Here is a 16,714-nt window from a genome sequence, read left to right on the forward strand (position 1 = left end):
GTTGATCTCTGCCATTAAACCCTCTGTAATATCAGAAAATACATCAAAATGAGATTGAAACGAACCTCACAACAGTCTTTCAAAAGTAAGATTCCAAGATTTTTCTTGTTTTGTTTTGTATCAATTTAAGTGGAACGTCTTTGGGTTTTGGACTGTTTGTAAAACAAAACAAGACTTATCGACGTGAACTGGGGTTCTGAGAGCTTCTTATTGGAATTTTTCCACAGTTTTGACATTTTGTGACTCTGATCAGTTACCAAAAAATATAAAATCCCCAAATCCATCATCCACAGATGTTTTCAGAAGCACTAAAGAGTTAAAAATGGTGAATAACAAACAAAAGCTCCTCCTTTTATCTCGGATGCCCTTCATGGTTCAAAGAGGGACGATGGCAGCCGCAGTTGTTTGTCTTTTTGTGTCTGTGAGATCTTTTGCGTGGCGTGAAATCAGGAAGACACTAGAGTGAATCTCCATCTCATTGGCTATTCCTATATGTAAAACCATTCAATGTGGCCCTGCGGAGATACCATGAAACATATTTCACATCTCTTCGAATGCCCCCTGGAGGGATTAGCGCCCCGTCTCTGGGGGTTACCACCACACACTCATGTACCCTCGTTTGGCATCAGTGCCGAGCTTGGATATAATCCATCTCTCCGCTGCCAGCACTGAGCGCCTCTTGGCTGGGACCCCGTGAATACCATCCATACTGTTGTTTGTTTTTGTCTTGATGATTTTGACCCCTGTAGGTGCAGTAAATTGTCTTTTGTAGGTCAGAGGTCAGGGGTAGCGACCAAACAAAGCCCCAAGAGCACTCAGAGATTCACTGCTTAAAGACGCTTCAACGGCGTGGACTCCGGCCAACGTGGCTCCTCAGATTGTAGGACAGTTTCTCTTCCTGCTGCTTGACGACTTTCACACAGTACTGGAATGACTTGGCTGAATATGAGAGGCGACGTTGCACAATATGTTTCCCCAGCAGCAGATTCTAGTTCACAGAATTCGATACACTTTTTGGGAGAATATCTCCAGTGTGGCTTTCACGTCTAATTATAGGTTGCACATGGCATTCAGGAGCAGAGCGAGAATGAAGGAGTCTCCAAGATGTTAAGTGATAAGACGAGGTCAGTGGAAGCCTCCTGCAGGAGGCAGGAAGTGCTGCAGGGGAAGGAGGAGGAGGGCGTGTTAAGTTACCTTGTAGTTTATGTGACAGTAAAAAAATAAAGCAGCTATGATGAATGGATAGAGTGAGGAGGAGAGTAATTTTAAAGTTAGTCAGATCACTTCCTGTGACCAAATCAAAATGTGGTTTTGCAATTGTATCCTGCCCACGTTGTATTGCATCAGGATTTTTACTGCTGTAACCACCTGAGGCTTCCACAGTTCAGTCAGATTGGTAGAAATTAGGCAACTATTGCAACTGATGACTATTTTGACCATAATATTAGAAATGCACATATCCTAATTTTAAGAGTTAATTTGCAAAAACAGCATCTTTCTTTTGATTTATTTTCCTAAACGTTTTTTTTTTTTTGGTTTCTGCTGCAGTCCAGTTAATATCAATGAACCAGGTTGTTTGGATGTATTTCTACTGTGCACTCTTGGTACATAAGCAAACTGGTACTAGTGTATTACCTTTAAGAACAACTGTTACCCGTTTTTACAAATTAACTCTTAATTTATTCGAATGTCTTGTTTTGTCTGACCAACGGTCTCAAACCCAAAAGTCTTCAGTTTACTAACATGAACTACAAAAGCTGTGTGCGAGTCATTTTTTTAGCAAACTCGTTAGCAAACAGTTGTTTGTCAGAGTCAAAAGGGGAATTATTTATTTCATTGATTAGCTGTGTTGAACCCTCCTCTGTCTCCACAAAAACAGGAATAGCTTTTAGGCATAGTAAAGAAGTCTAGTTCTAAAATGTTGCTAACTAGCTAAACAACAGTATCACTACTACTGGTATGCTAAAAGTCTGTTTGTCTGTTTTATCTACTAAATGACTCTTTATTGAATGAAACAATGTAAAGTATTGAGAACAACCTGTCATTGAAGCACAGTAAAGATTTTATTGGAGGAAACTCTATTGAGCTACTGTGAGTGTTTAACACTAGAGTGGCTTGCTAGCGTGTTAGCTCCACAGCTACAGTTCCTGCTTCACAGAGCTTCTAGCACTAAATATTTTAGCACTTTTTGGTGTAACTTGGTCTTTAATATAAAGATATTGATCTTTGCATCTTTAAATGTTATCTTTCAAACACAAGCAACCCTTCAAAGATGTAACATTTACATACGTGTTTATGTTTTTAGGGAAACTCCACATTTGTGAGGTTTTAGTCATCCACTGACTTAACAAATACTTCAGCTGACAAACTGAGATGTTTTGAGCATCAGTGGTTTGTCACAGCTTGCAGTGTGGTTAGACGCAATCCGGCACATCACATCCTGTCGAAGAGAGAGACCGTCGTCGCACTATTGGCTGTCAAGATGTTTTCAGGGGTGTGGAGATTTCCTCGCAGCACTGCTGCAGCTCGTGAGTCACAAATGAGAGCAGAGGGAAGGTGGTGGGTGTCATATTTACTCTGGGGATACAATAGTCTTTTATGCAAAGTGAATGGAGCCTTTTCTATCAGCCTGGAGGAGCTTGGTGTCTTGATGTTTATGGTTTAATGAAATTCTTCTCTCAAAACAAAAGCTAGCTGGAAAAGAAACAAATGAATAAGCCAATGACGTGATTTGTGTTTAAATGTGTGACGACCACGATGAGAGCACAAGGTTGGAATAAGCTATTGATTGTTTAACAGTTAGTTCCAGCTCTATTCATGCCACTGTAACTGTGTCATAACTATTGATTTACAGCTGCTTGCATAACATATCAATCAGTCATTGTGTGGCAGTGGTGCACGTAATGGATCACGTTTCCCTGGCTTAAAATGAAAGTTGTGACATTTTCCAAACTACTTTTTTCAGAAATAGCGGAGGTGAAGTTTCACCAAAGCCTGCTGTGTAATTATGTTAATACACGGCCCGCTGCACGGCTGAGGCTGTAATCAGAGGGTCAGCCTTCCTGAAAACTGTCCAAATGAAGAAATTACCATGTGCTCTGAGCTCTGAACCGCTTCCCATGAGCCCTTCCTACCCAGAACCCTTCACACGGCCCATTTATTTGAACTGGCTCTCACCCGCACTCTGAGGAACGCCTCGTAAAAAGTCATCAGGTCCTCATTACCGTCATTACTATAATTATTTTCTATATTTAACCATGTGAAATGAGGCCAAATGAGTGTGCTGGTTCGCCCCTTTTTCCTGCGAACCAACCCGGGGACACGTGTAACAGTTGGTACGGCCCGTATTTTCAAACTGATATGTTCTCACAGTCGGATCGTACCACTTCTTTTAGGAGCAGTTTTCTGGTTGTTTGTTTGGGTTGAAAACATCCTCGTCTCTTTGAAAGAAGGACCGCTCCCGTTGCTGTGGGGACGCCATGTTTCTGCTGTGTGGTGTGGTTGTGTTTTTGGCCGCAGTAGCAGGGGAATTTAAGTATTTGTGAGCTTGTTTAGCCAAAGCCACCTTCATTATTATTAGATTGATGTGTACCCTGAAGAGGCAGAGCCAAAACCACCCAGAGCGCTCTTACTGAAAGCAAAGGTGGGGCCCTTTCAGCCAGCGGTGAAGTTACATAAGGGTTTTATTTTTGGATGGTCAGCGCAGGCTTTCCACACAGGACGTTTACACTGTTTGTGTTCAGGCGAGACACTGGTGGAAAAAAAGGGCCTGTTGATGTAAAGCAGAGGTGTGTGAGTCAGAGAGCGGAGGGGCTCAGACAGCTGGGTCTGCAGGCTGTGTATGGAGCTCCAGGTGTGAATCTGGACTGCTCAGCTTTGCACGATTTGCTCACTTTCTAATGACGAAAACATACAAAGTCGTGAGAAAGTCCCTAAAGCCAGATGTTACAGAGGGCAGCTGCAAGACCTCGATATATAAAAAATATACATGCGTAGGGGAGTTTTACACCACCACCTTTTATCTTTTGAATGTTTTAATGTGTGTGCAGTCTGATCTGTTTTGCAATAATTAGCTTTATAGTTAACATCTGTGAAGCTGAAACGATTAGCTGTTTAATTGATCAGTTGATCAACAGAGAGATTGTAGTAAAATTTTTAAGCAATTTTCTGCTTTACTGCGATTAATATTGAGATTTTGATTATTTACCAGGACTACTCATTTTACTTTAGAAGCATTTTTTAACAAAAATAAATAAATAAATAAAAGTAACTGAGCAGAAAAACAAATAAAAGATGCATGTAAAAAATAAAGTAAATAAATAAAATAAATCTTAAAAAATAAATGGGAAGGTGAATTGGCAACAAAAATAATTGTTAGTTGTAGTTCAATGTCTCAAAATTCTTTGTGTTATTCACCATTAGTCCAAAACACCCAAATACAATCCAGTCAAGTAAAAAAGAATAATTAAAATTACAATGAAATTTATGATAAAAGTATATTTTAAAAGATATGAGTTATGTTGTTAAAACGTTTGTATGAAATGACACATGGGCTAAGAGCAAAGCCCTTTAAAGCCCTTTAATGTCATGTAGATATAATAAGATATTGTTTTTACCGTCTAACCCACTTTGTACACCTCTGCCAACCCGTGTAATTTCATTAAGATTTAAAGGTCAGGACCAGAAACGCTTCATATTTACATTTCTGAGCTGCAGAACGCCTCCCGCCTCGCCGAACTGTGACAGATAACTTCCTGGAAGCTCGTCTGTGGGTGAAGCAGAAGGGGCCATCCACGTCTGCCCACTGACAAATGGCAAACACATGTGTTTATAGGAGGATCAATGGCGAGCGGTGGAGTCACCGTGTTATGACTAACCAATGTTTATACCAGAGATCTGACGCCCGCTTTAATAGTCAGTTTCACCTGCTGCGATTACAGTGATGCAGCTGACTGAAGCAAACAGAAACACGAGCATCACTTCAAAAAGAAGCTGCGAGCCATTACAGCTAACAACATGTTTGTTCAGTGTGATCAGGGGAGATGTTTTCTGTTTCACATTGCCCATCAGTTTTAAAATCTACTCATGTGTGACTCACTCTTTATTGGTGGAGGTGGTATAAAAGTCCATTTATAGCGTCTAGATGTTTGCTTCTCCACTAAATCTGTCCCAATATAACTGAACCGCAGTGAGAACGAAGGTTAAGTGTGTGAAAATGTGTCAAACTGGCATATAACGACGTCAACACTAAAACATCACAATGTGCGATGATATGGTTGTTTTTTATATACTTTGTATGTGTATTTTTTGCACTTTCGAGCTTATTTAGTGCGGGTGAGGATTTTTTTTAATATGCACCCACCAGACCTGTTGTTAGAGCCAAGTCACAAAAATATGTGTTAACCAACCACCAGACAAAAATGTAAACTGCCAACTTTATGTGTTATCGTAAAACAATCTTCAGGAGGCTTTTTAAATCACGATGTTGGGTTCAGTGGTCGGTTAATGTCAGCCATTGACGATGGACAATGTCGACAAAAGTCAAAATCTTACGAGTGATAGTTGCCTCAGAATTACTTTAGTTGGGGATAATCAACCAATTTTTTTTATAGTGAAATATATTTCTATCTCCTTGCTGGCTGAAACCAAATATGTACAAAAAATGTACTGCACCTTAGAAAACACATGCAAATAGATAAAATATCATCACTTTTAAGAGTCCTTTGGAAGTCTCTCATTTGGTTGTGTTGTGTTGCATTTTTGGAGCATTAAGTTTCTGCAAATTTATTGTCAAATTCAGTATGTTTTCTTCATTTGATTTTCTTTTGTCTGTTTGCACGTTTTCTTTGGCTGCAGTGTGTTAAACTTCCACTGCTAGTTCACATTTGGGCTTCAGGAGTGCTGCTATAAAGTACTGTCCACACAAATCACAGATACATAACATAAAACATTGTGTTTTACCACAGTTTGTACAAAAGGAAGCTTTATTTTGTGCAGAGGACCTCACAGTAACAGGGTTTTTGTGGATTGTTTTTGTGCTGTTAAAGTGGGTTCATGACCTAAGACAAAACATCAGGGCTAAGTTTAGTCTAAAATCTGCACTTAGGCTTTTATAAACTGTGAGCTGTTGTCGCCTGTGAGAAGCAGAGATGAACATCTCAGTGTGGTTTAGAGCACGGATGCCACAGGTCACAGTTTCTATCACACCTTTCCTTCCACCACCGTACAGTATCTCTGCATAGCCACGATGAAATATCAACGTTTGCTCGAATGCATGCAGCTGTCAGCACCTTTTATGTTCATTTGTGATCATGTGCACATGTGGCATTCTCGATTTGACAGCTTGCTGCAGCCATCACTGTAATCTGCAGGGACAAAGGAGCGTGATACGTGCTGTTCTGGTGTCTGTGAGATGATTTAATTTCTCCTCAGAGCATCAAACACCAAGCAGTTCACAGACAGGTTCGTTCTGAAGCAGCACGTACAAGTGAGTTAAGAGAAATTATGGCATCCATCAATTTTCTCGTATGTAGTCTAGACCTGTCGTACAAGTCACGTACAGATCTGTCAGTCTGTCTTTTGCTGCAAGGGGAAAAAACACAAAATTTTTTCTCGAAGAATCGTGATTCCTGTAATCTGAAAATTTACTGCCAAGGAGGTTGTTTTCAGTATGGTGTAGTTGTTGGTTTGTTTGCCTGTTCGTCAGCAGGATCTCAGAGAGACAGACATTCAAGTTTATTTACTTTTCCAATCTTAGAGTTTATAATTGTATTGGTATATTTTGGCATAGCAACTTTTAGTTTCAGTGTTTTTTGAGGGAAATTCTGTCACTCAGCAGATTTGTTATTCTGTGTATCTGTTGCACCTGACAGTGCATCATCACCTACTGTTGGCTGTAATATTCTCCCGTCAGATATACCTTTTGCAGTAATTACAACATTGATTTATTGATCATAGATAAGGTACAATATTGCCAATAATGAGTGCACTCCAGGGTTTCCCGAACCATTATTTGAAAACAAAACACTGGTCTTTGGAAGGGTGTACTTGCATTAAGATGCTATTTTATTATCATTATATATAGGAATTAAATGGTCGTAAAATGACAATAATAACGTTTGTTTCAATTATTTTCGGGACAATAAATTGTCCAACAAAATGTCAGTTATTGTGTCCGTCACTTCCCTTTGACAACCTCTCGTATTAGTTATGGATCTCTTTGCTTTAGAAATACGTTTGACTTCATGTCAGCTGTACTACTTTCTAATTCCTTCTGGTCCCCTTGCAGGCCTTCCCGCTTTAAAAAAACCCTGCATATGCATGCTTATATTGTGGGGGAAAGGGTATATGAGAGAGTGGAAGGTTTAGGAGTAAGAATATAAAAGAGTTCTTGCATGAGGCCCAACATCAGCACAGCCTCTTAATCCTCAGAACAAATATATTCAAACTATAATTGAAGCTGCCGTTGTAATCACAGTAATCAGCATTTTATTTCCTCATGGATGCCTCTGCCAGCCTTGATCAAATGATTGCAATGAGTATGAACCTCCAGGTCCGCTCCCATTGGGCACCGCCGACCTACGGGGGTCACAATCGAAGTCGATGCAGCCGAAGCTGGTGGCGGGGGGTGATTGTGAGGGCGTAATTGTGCGACAGGTGTTGCTGGCTAATGGCCCTGACGGTGCACTTTGACAATAGCCAGGGAGGCCAGGCCCGCAGCGAGAGATAACGATGTTAGGAGCATAGAGAGTTTCACATGGGAACTGCATGAATCAGGCGGTGTAGGAAAGAGGAAGGCCAAAGAGGGTTCAAAAAAGCCTCAAAGAGTGCTTCCTGATTCCCACACTGAGCTACTGTAGGGCGAGGCACTAATGGCACGGATAAAAAAAGAAAAAAGGTACTACATGGTGAAACTGAGTGACGCTTTTCCTTTGAGAAACTGTATTTGGTGCTTGGACAGTAAAATCTACTGCTTCTTGTTTACATTTTTCTGCTAATCCCTCACTAATTTGCAATCCGAATGTGCATGGAGTTTAATGTCAGATTAAGAATCAGATTCTATCCTCTGCTCAGCTCGTTTCATGATACAAGTGAGCTTAATCCAGTCTTCAGGATGAGAGCTTATAAATGAAGATTTAAAGTCAGCAGTAGTGTGGTTTCAACTCCTCTTCCTCCCTGTAGTTTCAGTTTTATTACAAGATATTTTTTGGCCATTTTATTGCTGAAGCAGAAGCAATAAATGTTAACAAAAGATGTGTTACTTGTTTTTTATTTTCTTTACAAGGCCCATCTGACTGGATAGTGGTGCTGCAACAATAAACAAAGCATGGGTTGTTCGCACGAAAACACAAAACCCAGGAAAACAGAACAACAAACACTCTCCTCCCCCTCAGTGTGTATCGCTAAGGTGCCCTTGAGCAAGGCGCTTAATCCCTAATTGTGTTTATGGAGTTTACATAGATTAAAGTACAGGACTGTTGTTGTGCTGGGCAGCTCCCAGGAGTTAAAGTTTGTAATTATTTGAGTATAAAGCAGTTGAAAAGGAGTGTTCATACTCAGTTAACTTCATCCATGGATGAATGAAGGCTAAAGGAAAAAGACTGATGCATTTACTGAGGCAATTAGTCTCTAAATGCCTCTCTCAGACACAGAAGTGGCACACTCTGGGGGTTTTCCTATCTCCAAAATCTGTGGTTTTGAGTCATTATCCCTCAGCCCTCACTGGCCCTTTAGATAACTGTGCCCCGGAGCAGAGAGCAAGCTGAGAAAATCCCATCAAGTTCAGATTGGTCTGAAAGACATCTGGCATGGAGCTGGGGGCTAATGGGATCCTGCATGGTAATTTGAAGTGCAGAGAAAAAGTTCACCAGCATGTCATTCACCAAAGCGTTTTAAAGTATCGGATATGATGGTAAACTGTAGTGTTTCAAAGGGTTTCATGTGGATGATACCAATATCAGTACACTTAATATTTAACTGCTACGGTTGAAACTAATAGTTATTTTCTGTAGATTATTTTCTTAATTAATCAATTAGTTGGTCTATAAAAAGTCAGAAAATTATAAGATGATATCCTTAAATGTCTTCTTTTGTCTACAACTCTAAGATAATCAATTTATAGTTAATAAGGGGAGGAAAGAAACACGAAAATTAAAAAATGACTAAACTGATGAATCGATTATCAAAATATGTAGTGAAAAAATGTGGTGGAAGGAATTTGTTGGTTCTTTGTCCAGTGGGAAAGGAGTTTTAGAGAGCTTAGTTAGCGGTTTCCCCCTGTTTTCAGTCTTTGTACTAAGCTAAGCCAAGGAGCTGCAGGCTGTAGCTTCAAGTAAAGTTGTATCAATCTTCTCATCTCACTTGGTGAAATAAGTGGATTTCCCAAAATGTGAAACTATTCCTTTTATGTTTAAAAGGTTTAACTAAAACCAGACGGTATGTGACAGAAGGTAAAAGTAGTTTTTTTCTGTTAAATTGAAGCCAAGATCTTTTTCTAAAGAATGTCTGCCTTTTCTTTCTGCAGAACCTGATGGCCAAAGCGTTGTACGACAACATGCCGGAGTCCCCTGAGGAGCTGGCCTTCCGCAAAGGGGACATCCTGACTGTCATTGAGCAGAACACAGGAGGCCTGGAGGGCTGGTGGCTCTGCTCCCTGCACGGCCGCCAAGGCATCGCGCCTGGCAACCGCCTGAAGCTGCTGATCGGACCCATGTTCGAGGCCCAGTCACCGGCCGCCGCTGCCCAGTCCCCCCCTCAGAGCTCGGCCTATCAGCAGAAGCCTGGTTCAGGGGGGGCGCAGGGCATCTACCAGGTGCCACCGTCCCTCCAGAGTCCACAGCAGCAGTGTCAGCAGGGCATCTACCAGGTTCCTCCGGGACAAGATATCTACCAAGTCCCACCAAGGAGTACTCTAGCTGCTGATAACACCCCGAGCAAGGTGAGACAGAAAGAGCACATTTCCCTTGGGCTGCAACTAATGACTATTTTTCACAATCAGTGAATCTGTAAATTAGTTTTTTAATTAATCATTTAATCCAATCATGCATCATGGACCAGCTGATTAGCATTACTTTAAAGGGGAAGAACTGCTGAATTGATTGGATGAAAAAGGAACAACTGTGGACTTATTAGTTCTCTAGTTAGTCTATAAAATGTAGAAAAATAACTTTTTTCAAAAAATGCCCATTCACAAGTTGCAACAGTTTACAATAGCTTGTTTTGTCTGAACAACTGTCCAAAACCTAAAATTGAAGTTGGTATAAAATGGTAAAAAGCTGCAAATCCTCACATTAGAAAGTCTGGAAATAGAGATCTTTTGCATTTTTGCCTAATAAATGTCAATGTATCGACTAATCCTTTGAGCCCTACAATTTCCAAAGGGCCTGGCTTCATCCTTTATGTAATATCATTTTCATTGAGTTTAAAACAGTCATAAAATAGGGTACAGACTTTTAAAAACCCAGTGCCAACAGTATACGATTTTACAAGTCATATTTATTGGATACAATGGCAGAGAGGGGGATGACAACATAGATAATCAGAAAATGAAGAATTGGATTGAGTTCAGAGAAAGAGACAAAAAATGGAAAATGGTGTGTTCCCTGACCTCCAGAGACAGTTCTTTGGGATCAGAACGGATTTAAAACATAAACTCTGGTGGGTGTGGCCTTCACTGGTGAGGTATTAGATGCGATGGGACATGGCATTTACACCATGACCTGTGATCCTGCCAGTCTGCCACGAGTCTCATCATTGTGATTGCACACACAGAAAGCAGAGAGAGGCCGGAGAGATTGTGGGTCTGCGATGTGAAATGTGGACAGGGTGTGCCGGGCCTGGTGCTTACCACAGAGCAGGGTAGTGTTTTTGTGCAGGGCTCCCATTTGGCTTTATATGTATATTGGCACACTATGTGTAGCAAAGCCAGTCTAAGCCACAGAAGGGCAGTGAATATGGGAACTTGTGGAAAAGCAAACAGCACAGAGCTGTTTTTTGGATTTTGGTGGAGCCCAGCTGCCTGAAAGTAGTTTTTTCTGTATTTCAATGCTCTACACAGCGTGGCTGGCAATCCCATTACACCTGGCATGGTCCTTTACAGTATATCTATATATACAATCCACCGCAGTGTGTCCATTTTGTATATTTGTTGTTTTACTGGCTGGATGGCATATAATTTAAAGTATCTCAAGCCTGTTCCTGCACACAAAACGAGTTTAGATACAGCTGATTCAGCTGGTTTAAAATAAGATTATTTTACTTTTGAAATAAAAAATAACAGGTTATTCCTTTTACAAACAAAAACTTGAATGACCAGTCACTTATAGCAGCTCATTTAGCTGATGTTAGCTAACGTGTGTTGGCTACTAGCTCCCGTAAGCTGACATAATTTCATTTTCTTAAGGTATGTTTTTTTTAGCTAATATTAGCAAACATTAACGCCCATTAGCAAGTGGATATAACTTAATTTTAGCTGACATTAGCCATCAAATCAACTAACATTGCCTTCTTATTGTAGGTGATGTACGATGATGTACGATGATGTGTTGGATATTAGCTACCATTAGCTGATATGTTGGCTAACAAAAGCCACTTGATGTAACCTGAAAAATAGCTAACTTTCAGATAACAGCAGCTAACATAAAGGTGGTTGGTAAGGTTAGCTGATGTGTTGGTTAATATTAGCTACCAAAATCAACTGGATTTTAAAAGCTAACATTAACTAACTTCAGCTAAGTGAGGTATGCATTTTAAGCTAATGTATTGGAATTGGCTTATATGCATTGGCAAATATTAGCTATAATAAGCTAACATTAGCTACTATAAGTGACTGGTCATTCTCATGGTTTTTGTTAGCTGATGTTAGCAAAATTAAGCTGTAAATTGGTTTATAATTGGACAGTATTAAGCCAATTTGCTGACATTGATGCTTCTCTACTTGTACTATATTACATTTTATCATCTTCCTTTATCTAATAATGTCTTTTCCAAATATTTTTCAGCAAAAGTCACTGAGTATTTAAAAAAAGGCACCAGATAAACAGGAGTGAGCCAGCCACCCATTCATTGACAGGTGTGTGCTTAAACAGGAGGGATGAATTTTCCTGTTTATTCAGCCGCTTAACTAGTTCCAGCACCTCAAACCAGATCATCCCTCCAGGAGACGTATAGTAATTATATGCTGGATGAGCTTTTGAAATCCCTAGGGTGTTTTTTTTTTTACAAATCAGCCCCAGCCATCATAGAAATGAGCGAAGGTGTGCATTTTCAGTAGGTAAATAGGCAGCAGGCGCCGAAGGCTTAGAGGACTTTGTGTGATTGACTGTGTGATAAAGTAAGTCAGAGCCAAGGGGCTGAGAGGAGAGACCTGTCAATCAACCTGCACACTGTCAACCAACACCGCCCGTTACCACGAACAGCTCAGCCTCCAGGCTTCCACAAAAAATGGTATTAAAAAGGCCTTGGTGATAAAATGGAAAAATTAAATGTGGTTCTAATGAGAGTGCATATTGTGCTGTAATCATGTTATTGGAGAGATTAAATTAAGTCTTGGACGTTTAACGTTCCCTCCAATCTGTGGTTATCAAAGTGGTGCAATTTTCGGCGGTTGTTCCTGTCTATTAAATAGAAAGGTTTTGAGTGTCTATGTGAATTGCAGGAGTTCAGACAAGGCTCTGTTGTTTTCCAGTGACGTATCTGACTGTTGGACCGAAGCGCTGTCAGTCTCTACGGCCACAATCGGTCCCGCTAAAGCCAAAAAGCAATATCTGTAGTGAAAGGTTTATAGAGTGGAAGTTGAAGGAGTTATTTTCGGCATCCAGGGTTCAAAAAGTCCCCTCTTTTTTGCATAGATAGTTACTGTTTGCCTGCCAAGGCTTGGATGAACACACTGGTTGAATCATCTATACTAAAGATAAACATGGAGTGATTTCAGCTCTTTGGTAAATTTTATATTCACATAGCATATAAAAAGACTAATTTTAACTATAAGCATTTACTGCTAACAGTTAGCAGAAGCTAACAATTCTGTTTTGTAGAAAGCTGATGACCAGTTTAAGTCAGTTCATTTTCAAATTCTGGGTCAATTAACAACTTTGTTTAAGGTAATAGATAAGTTAGTCAACATTAAATGTCAGGGCTCGACAGGAACAGTAGCCAGGTTTTGAAATTGGCAACCAATTTTTGGCATTTGGTTGCCATCAGTTGCAAATATTTTTTAACATATAAAAAATTGGGACACAAAGATGACTATTCACTTTGGAAATGGACTAAAAACTACAATAAACATCATCCAAGAGTCGTTAAAGTGCCTCCTTCCACTTTGAACACCAACTCATAGTATTTGTGGATCATATTTGTTGACATGAAATCCAAAGCCTGACCTTTGCTCTTCAAAACACCAAACTCAGTGTTGTTTACTACTGCTTGTGTTGTGCAGCAGTATTGATGACAGACGGCAGAGCGTTGACTCACTCTGCATGCGGTGTAAATGTGCTAAGAGCCGATAGAGCTGAAGGGAAAACAGCCATTTTCTGGTTGTCAAGTGACACTAACTTGCTTCCCAAATGATTACGGAGACTGATGCAGGCTTCCTAAACTCATAATCCCCTCTCATGTTACTCTAAAGCCTCCTGCAGAGAACGGTTCCTGCACGTCTTTCACCATGTGTGTGTAAAGTCATGCATGCGCTGTCCTCGGGGGTTTGCATGCCAAACGCTGCAGTGCAAATCCAGATTGGTGACTGGTTGTTTTCCCTTCATGTGGTGTGAGGCTCTGGTATATAAAGGCACACTGAGGTTTTGGCGCTCTCTTCCTCTCTGGCTGTTTGGTTTGATGCTGCAGCCTTGTCCTTGGGTGACCCTCCTGGGGAGGGTGAGCTACACAGCTGCCCCCCCACCCCTCCCTCTTCCAAGGCCTCGGAGCTGGGACCGTGTGGGACAGGAGCCTGGAGCTCTCGGCCACACAAAGAGCCTCCTCACATGGAGAAGCCTTGTGCCTCCTTTTATCATTCTGCTCTTAAAGAGGCCCGTTTTTCATCTCAGTCTGCTGCTCTTCATTTCTTCTTCGCCTCTGAAAGGTGTGTCTGTTTTCGCGCCGTCGGTTTCTCCTCTGACTCAGGCGCTGAGGTCACAGTGTTCAAAGATGGGTTGGGTTCAGAGTTCAAAGATCTCCGCCGAGCTTCTTATCTACTCCTACCAGACGGCCTTTTCATTCCTCACTTCCTGACTTCATGAGGTCTGCTCCTTGTACGGGCATTTCCTCCATTCACTGTGTCATACCCACAGATCCAATCTGCTCATTGGTGCCATAAAAAGGTAGGGGTGCAACAAAAGGATTAATAAAGTCCCACACAACTCAAGGAAGTGCTCTGATAACGGTTTATGGGCTGTAAGGGTGTGCCATCTACCTTGATGAAAGTCCCCTTTTGGAAGTAACCAGGTTAAGAGAAATGAATGGCTTGTTTGTTTGCCTGGGACATATTTTCTGGGCCTAATCATGCGCATGACAATCTCAGCACCAGATAAGTGAGTTATTTCTTCCTGGAGCAAGCCAGCTCCTTCAGACGCCTGTCTGCTCGCCATTGTCGCAGTTGTGATGAATCGCTGGCCCATGAGGTTTGACCGAAGGGGGCAAGGTCATAAATCAGTGGCTCCAAAAGTAATCTGCTCTGCAGTGTGTGCATACTGAGATGACTTTCTCTCCTTGAAAGATTTAAAGCAGAGGTTGTAATAAAGTTGCATGAGTAGGAGCTTTGCTAAAAGTTATTTTCAGCTCAAGAGATGGTAACTGCCAAAGCTCACGTTTACGTGTCTGAAACTGAAAGATATTCGGTTTCACATCATATGAGAGAAAGGAAATCAAGATATATTGACATTTAGAAAGCAGAAGCAAGCGTTTACATTTTCAGCCACTCTATGGATGGCACTGTTGGCCTTTTGCTTGGTTGGCCCACCACCTAAACAAAGATATCTCAACAACTACTGGATGCATTGCCATAGAGTTTGGTTCGGATATTCAGGTTCCAAAGAGACAGAGCATCAGTCCTGCCCAGTTATATTAAGGGTTCATTCAGTTTCTCATTTTACATTATCCTCTTATTTTCTTAGGGCCGTCTCATGATATAGTTTTCCTAGAAAGTAAACAGATGAATGTCAGGCACATCTATTAACATTACTTCTCTTCTGATAATCACGCTGCCGGATTAAGAAGCTGCTTTGATCAGAGCGGATGAACGATGATCCTTATTAGTGCTAAAATCAGTGTGTTCTCTTTTTAATGCTCCTCATTAAGCCCGCTGTCTGTTTTGGTTTAGCCACTTGGACGCGGTATGGAGACGGCTGAGAGCCTCGCAGGATTCACGAGTTAATTACCTGCATTAATTAGTTTGGCACTTTAATAGGCTGGTGCAGCTCCGAGAGGCTGAGGGGAACATTATCGAGCAGTTCTGGCCCACAACACTGAGAGAGACGTCTTCGTGCTGTGATTCAGCACGGCAGAAAAGGGCAGGTTACTACAGAGCAGAAACACACCCTACATTTAGACGATGTAGTCATTTTAAAAAACACCGCTCTTACCTAATATGTGAGTGATATCACAGCTAGATTGATGCCCTTGGGTGGCCTCAATAAAAAGGTGAGCCTGTGCTGACGGAGCTAAAGGTAGAAAGCGGCTGGAGGTTGACTTTGTCAGCATCCAGATGGATGATAAGAGCACAAGAGAGGAGATGAGGAGGTGTGAATAAGGAGATGGATGGATGAAATTCAATAAGGTGCCGCTTTGACTGCAGCATCATTGTTGTCGCCGTGTTTTATAAGCTGACCTTCGGTGAAAAGCCTCGTTAGGGTTGTTGATTTGTGTCAGCGGGGACATTAGTGGGGCAAGTGGTTGTGTGCGTGTGTGTATGCCACCAATGAAAAGGTGTGAAATGATGATTTCCTGTTAAACATAAAGTGCTTTAACACATCCACAGACAATCTCGCAGAATCAAACAAGGCTAGGGTTGAAAATATTCTGAAGGTATCATTTTCCTACTTAAATCTTTCAGTGAGGCCTGAGTCTAAGTGTCTATTGATACTGTATATTTCTTTCATTTATTCAGTTTTTTTCTCTAAGTTCAGTTTAGATTAGTCACCAAAAACAGTTGAAATGCAAGTATATCCATTAAACATAATGAAATTGTGTAAAAAGCTTGAGAATAGGACAGACAGGCTTTAAAATATATGCATACAGTGAGTGTATTAAAGAGTAACATTTATAACCAAAAAACAATTATGACTAATCAAAGTCCTTAAAACCTAATTACCCTAAGATATAAGTGGAAATAACTGAAAAATTTAATGGATTTTAGAGTAACTAGTTTAGAAGTCCTGAGCCATTTAGGGTATTTAAGCAAGCAACAGGAGCAACCAACTTTAAGCATAATTTCGGCTCTTTAAAAACGGGGGTGATAAATATTTTATACAGTTTATCTCTTTTTTTGGGAGGGGTGCTTAAAGAGACAGGAGCTAAAACTGACCTTTTTAAACATACTATACAGGTACATTCAGACTGACTGATCATGTGTTTTTTGAGCATTAAAGCATATAAACATTCTAGTAGAAGCCAAAATACAAATATAAACTTGAAAATGTTCCCTGTGAAGACTTGAGAAAACTAAACATGAAGAGGTGAAAGGTCAGGATGGTACATCATGTAGCAGAGAAATTAATGTTGTCCT

At 40.8% G+C, this 16,714-nt stretch overlaps 1 protein-coding gene and 1 long non-coding RNA gene across 4 annotated transcripts in view; one reads left to right on the forward strand and one right to left on the reverse strand.

Annotated features, from left to right (window-relative positions):
• Nucleotides 1-16,714, reverse strand: part of LOC131984499 (uncharacterized) — an 84,482-nt gene that overhangs the window by 48,358 nt on the left and 19,410 nt on the right. The gene's annotated exons all lie outside the window — the stretch shown is intronic.
• Nucleotides 1-16,714, forward strand: part of nedd9 (neural precursor cell expressed, developmentally down-regulated 9) — a 35,313-nt gene that overhangs the window by 7,376 nt on the left and 11,223 nt on the right. The window contains exon 3 of the mRNA XM_059349333.1: nt 9,524-9,937. Coding sequence (XP_059205316.1) covers nt 9,524-9,937 — 414 coding nt within the window. The remainder of the gene's footprint in view (nt 1-9,523; nt 9,938-16,714) is intronic.

The sequence above is a fragment of the Centropristis striata genome, chromosome 14 (assembly GCF_030273125.1).
Source record: "Centropristis striata isolate RG_2023a ecotype Rhode Island chromosome 14, C.striata_1.0, whole genome shotgun sequence".
NCBI classification, from domain to species: Eukaryota; Metazoa; Chordata; class Actinopteri; order Perciformes; family Serranidae; genus Centropristis; species Centropristis striata.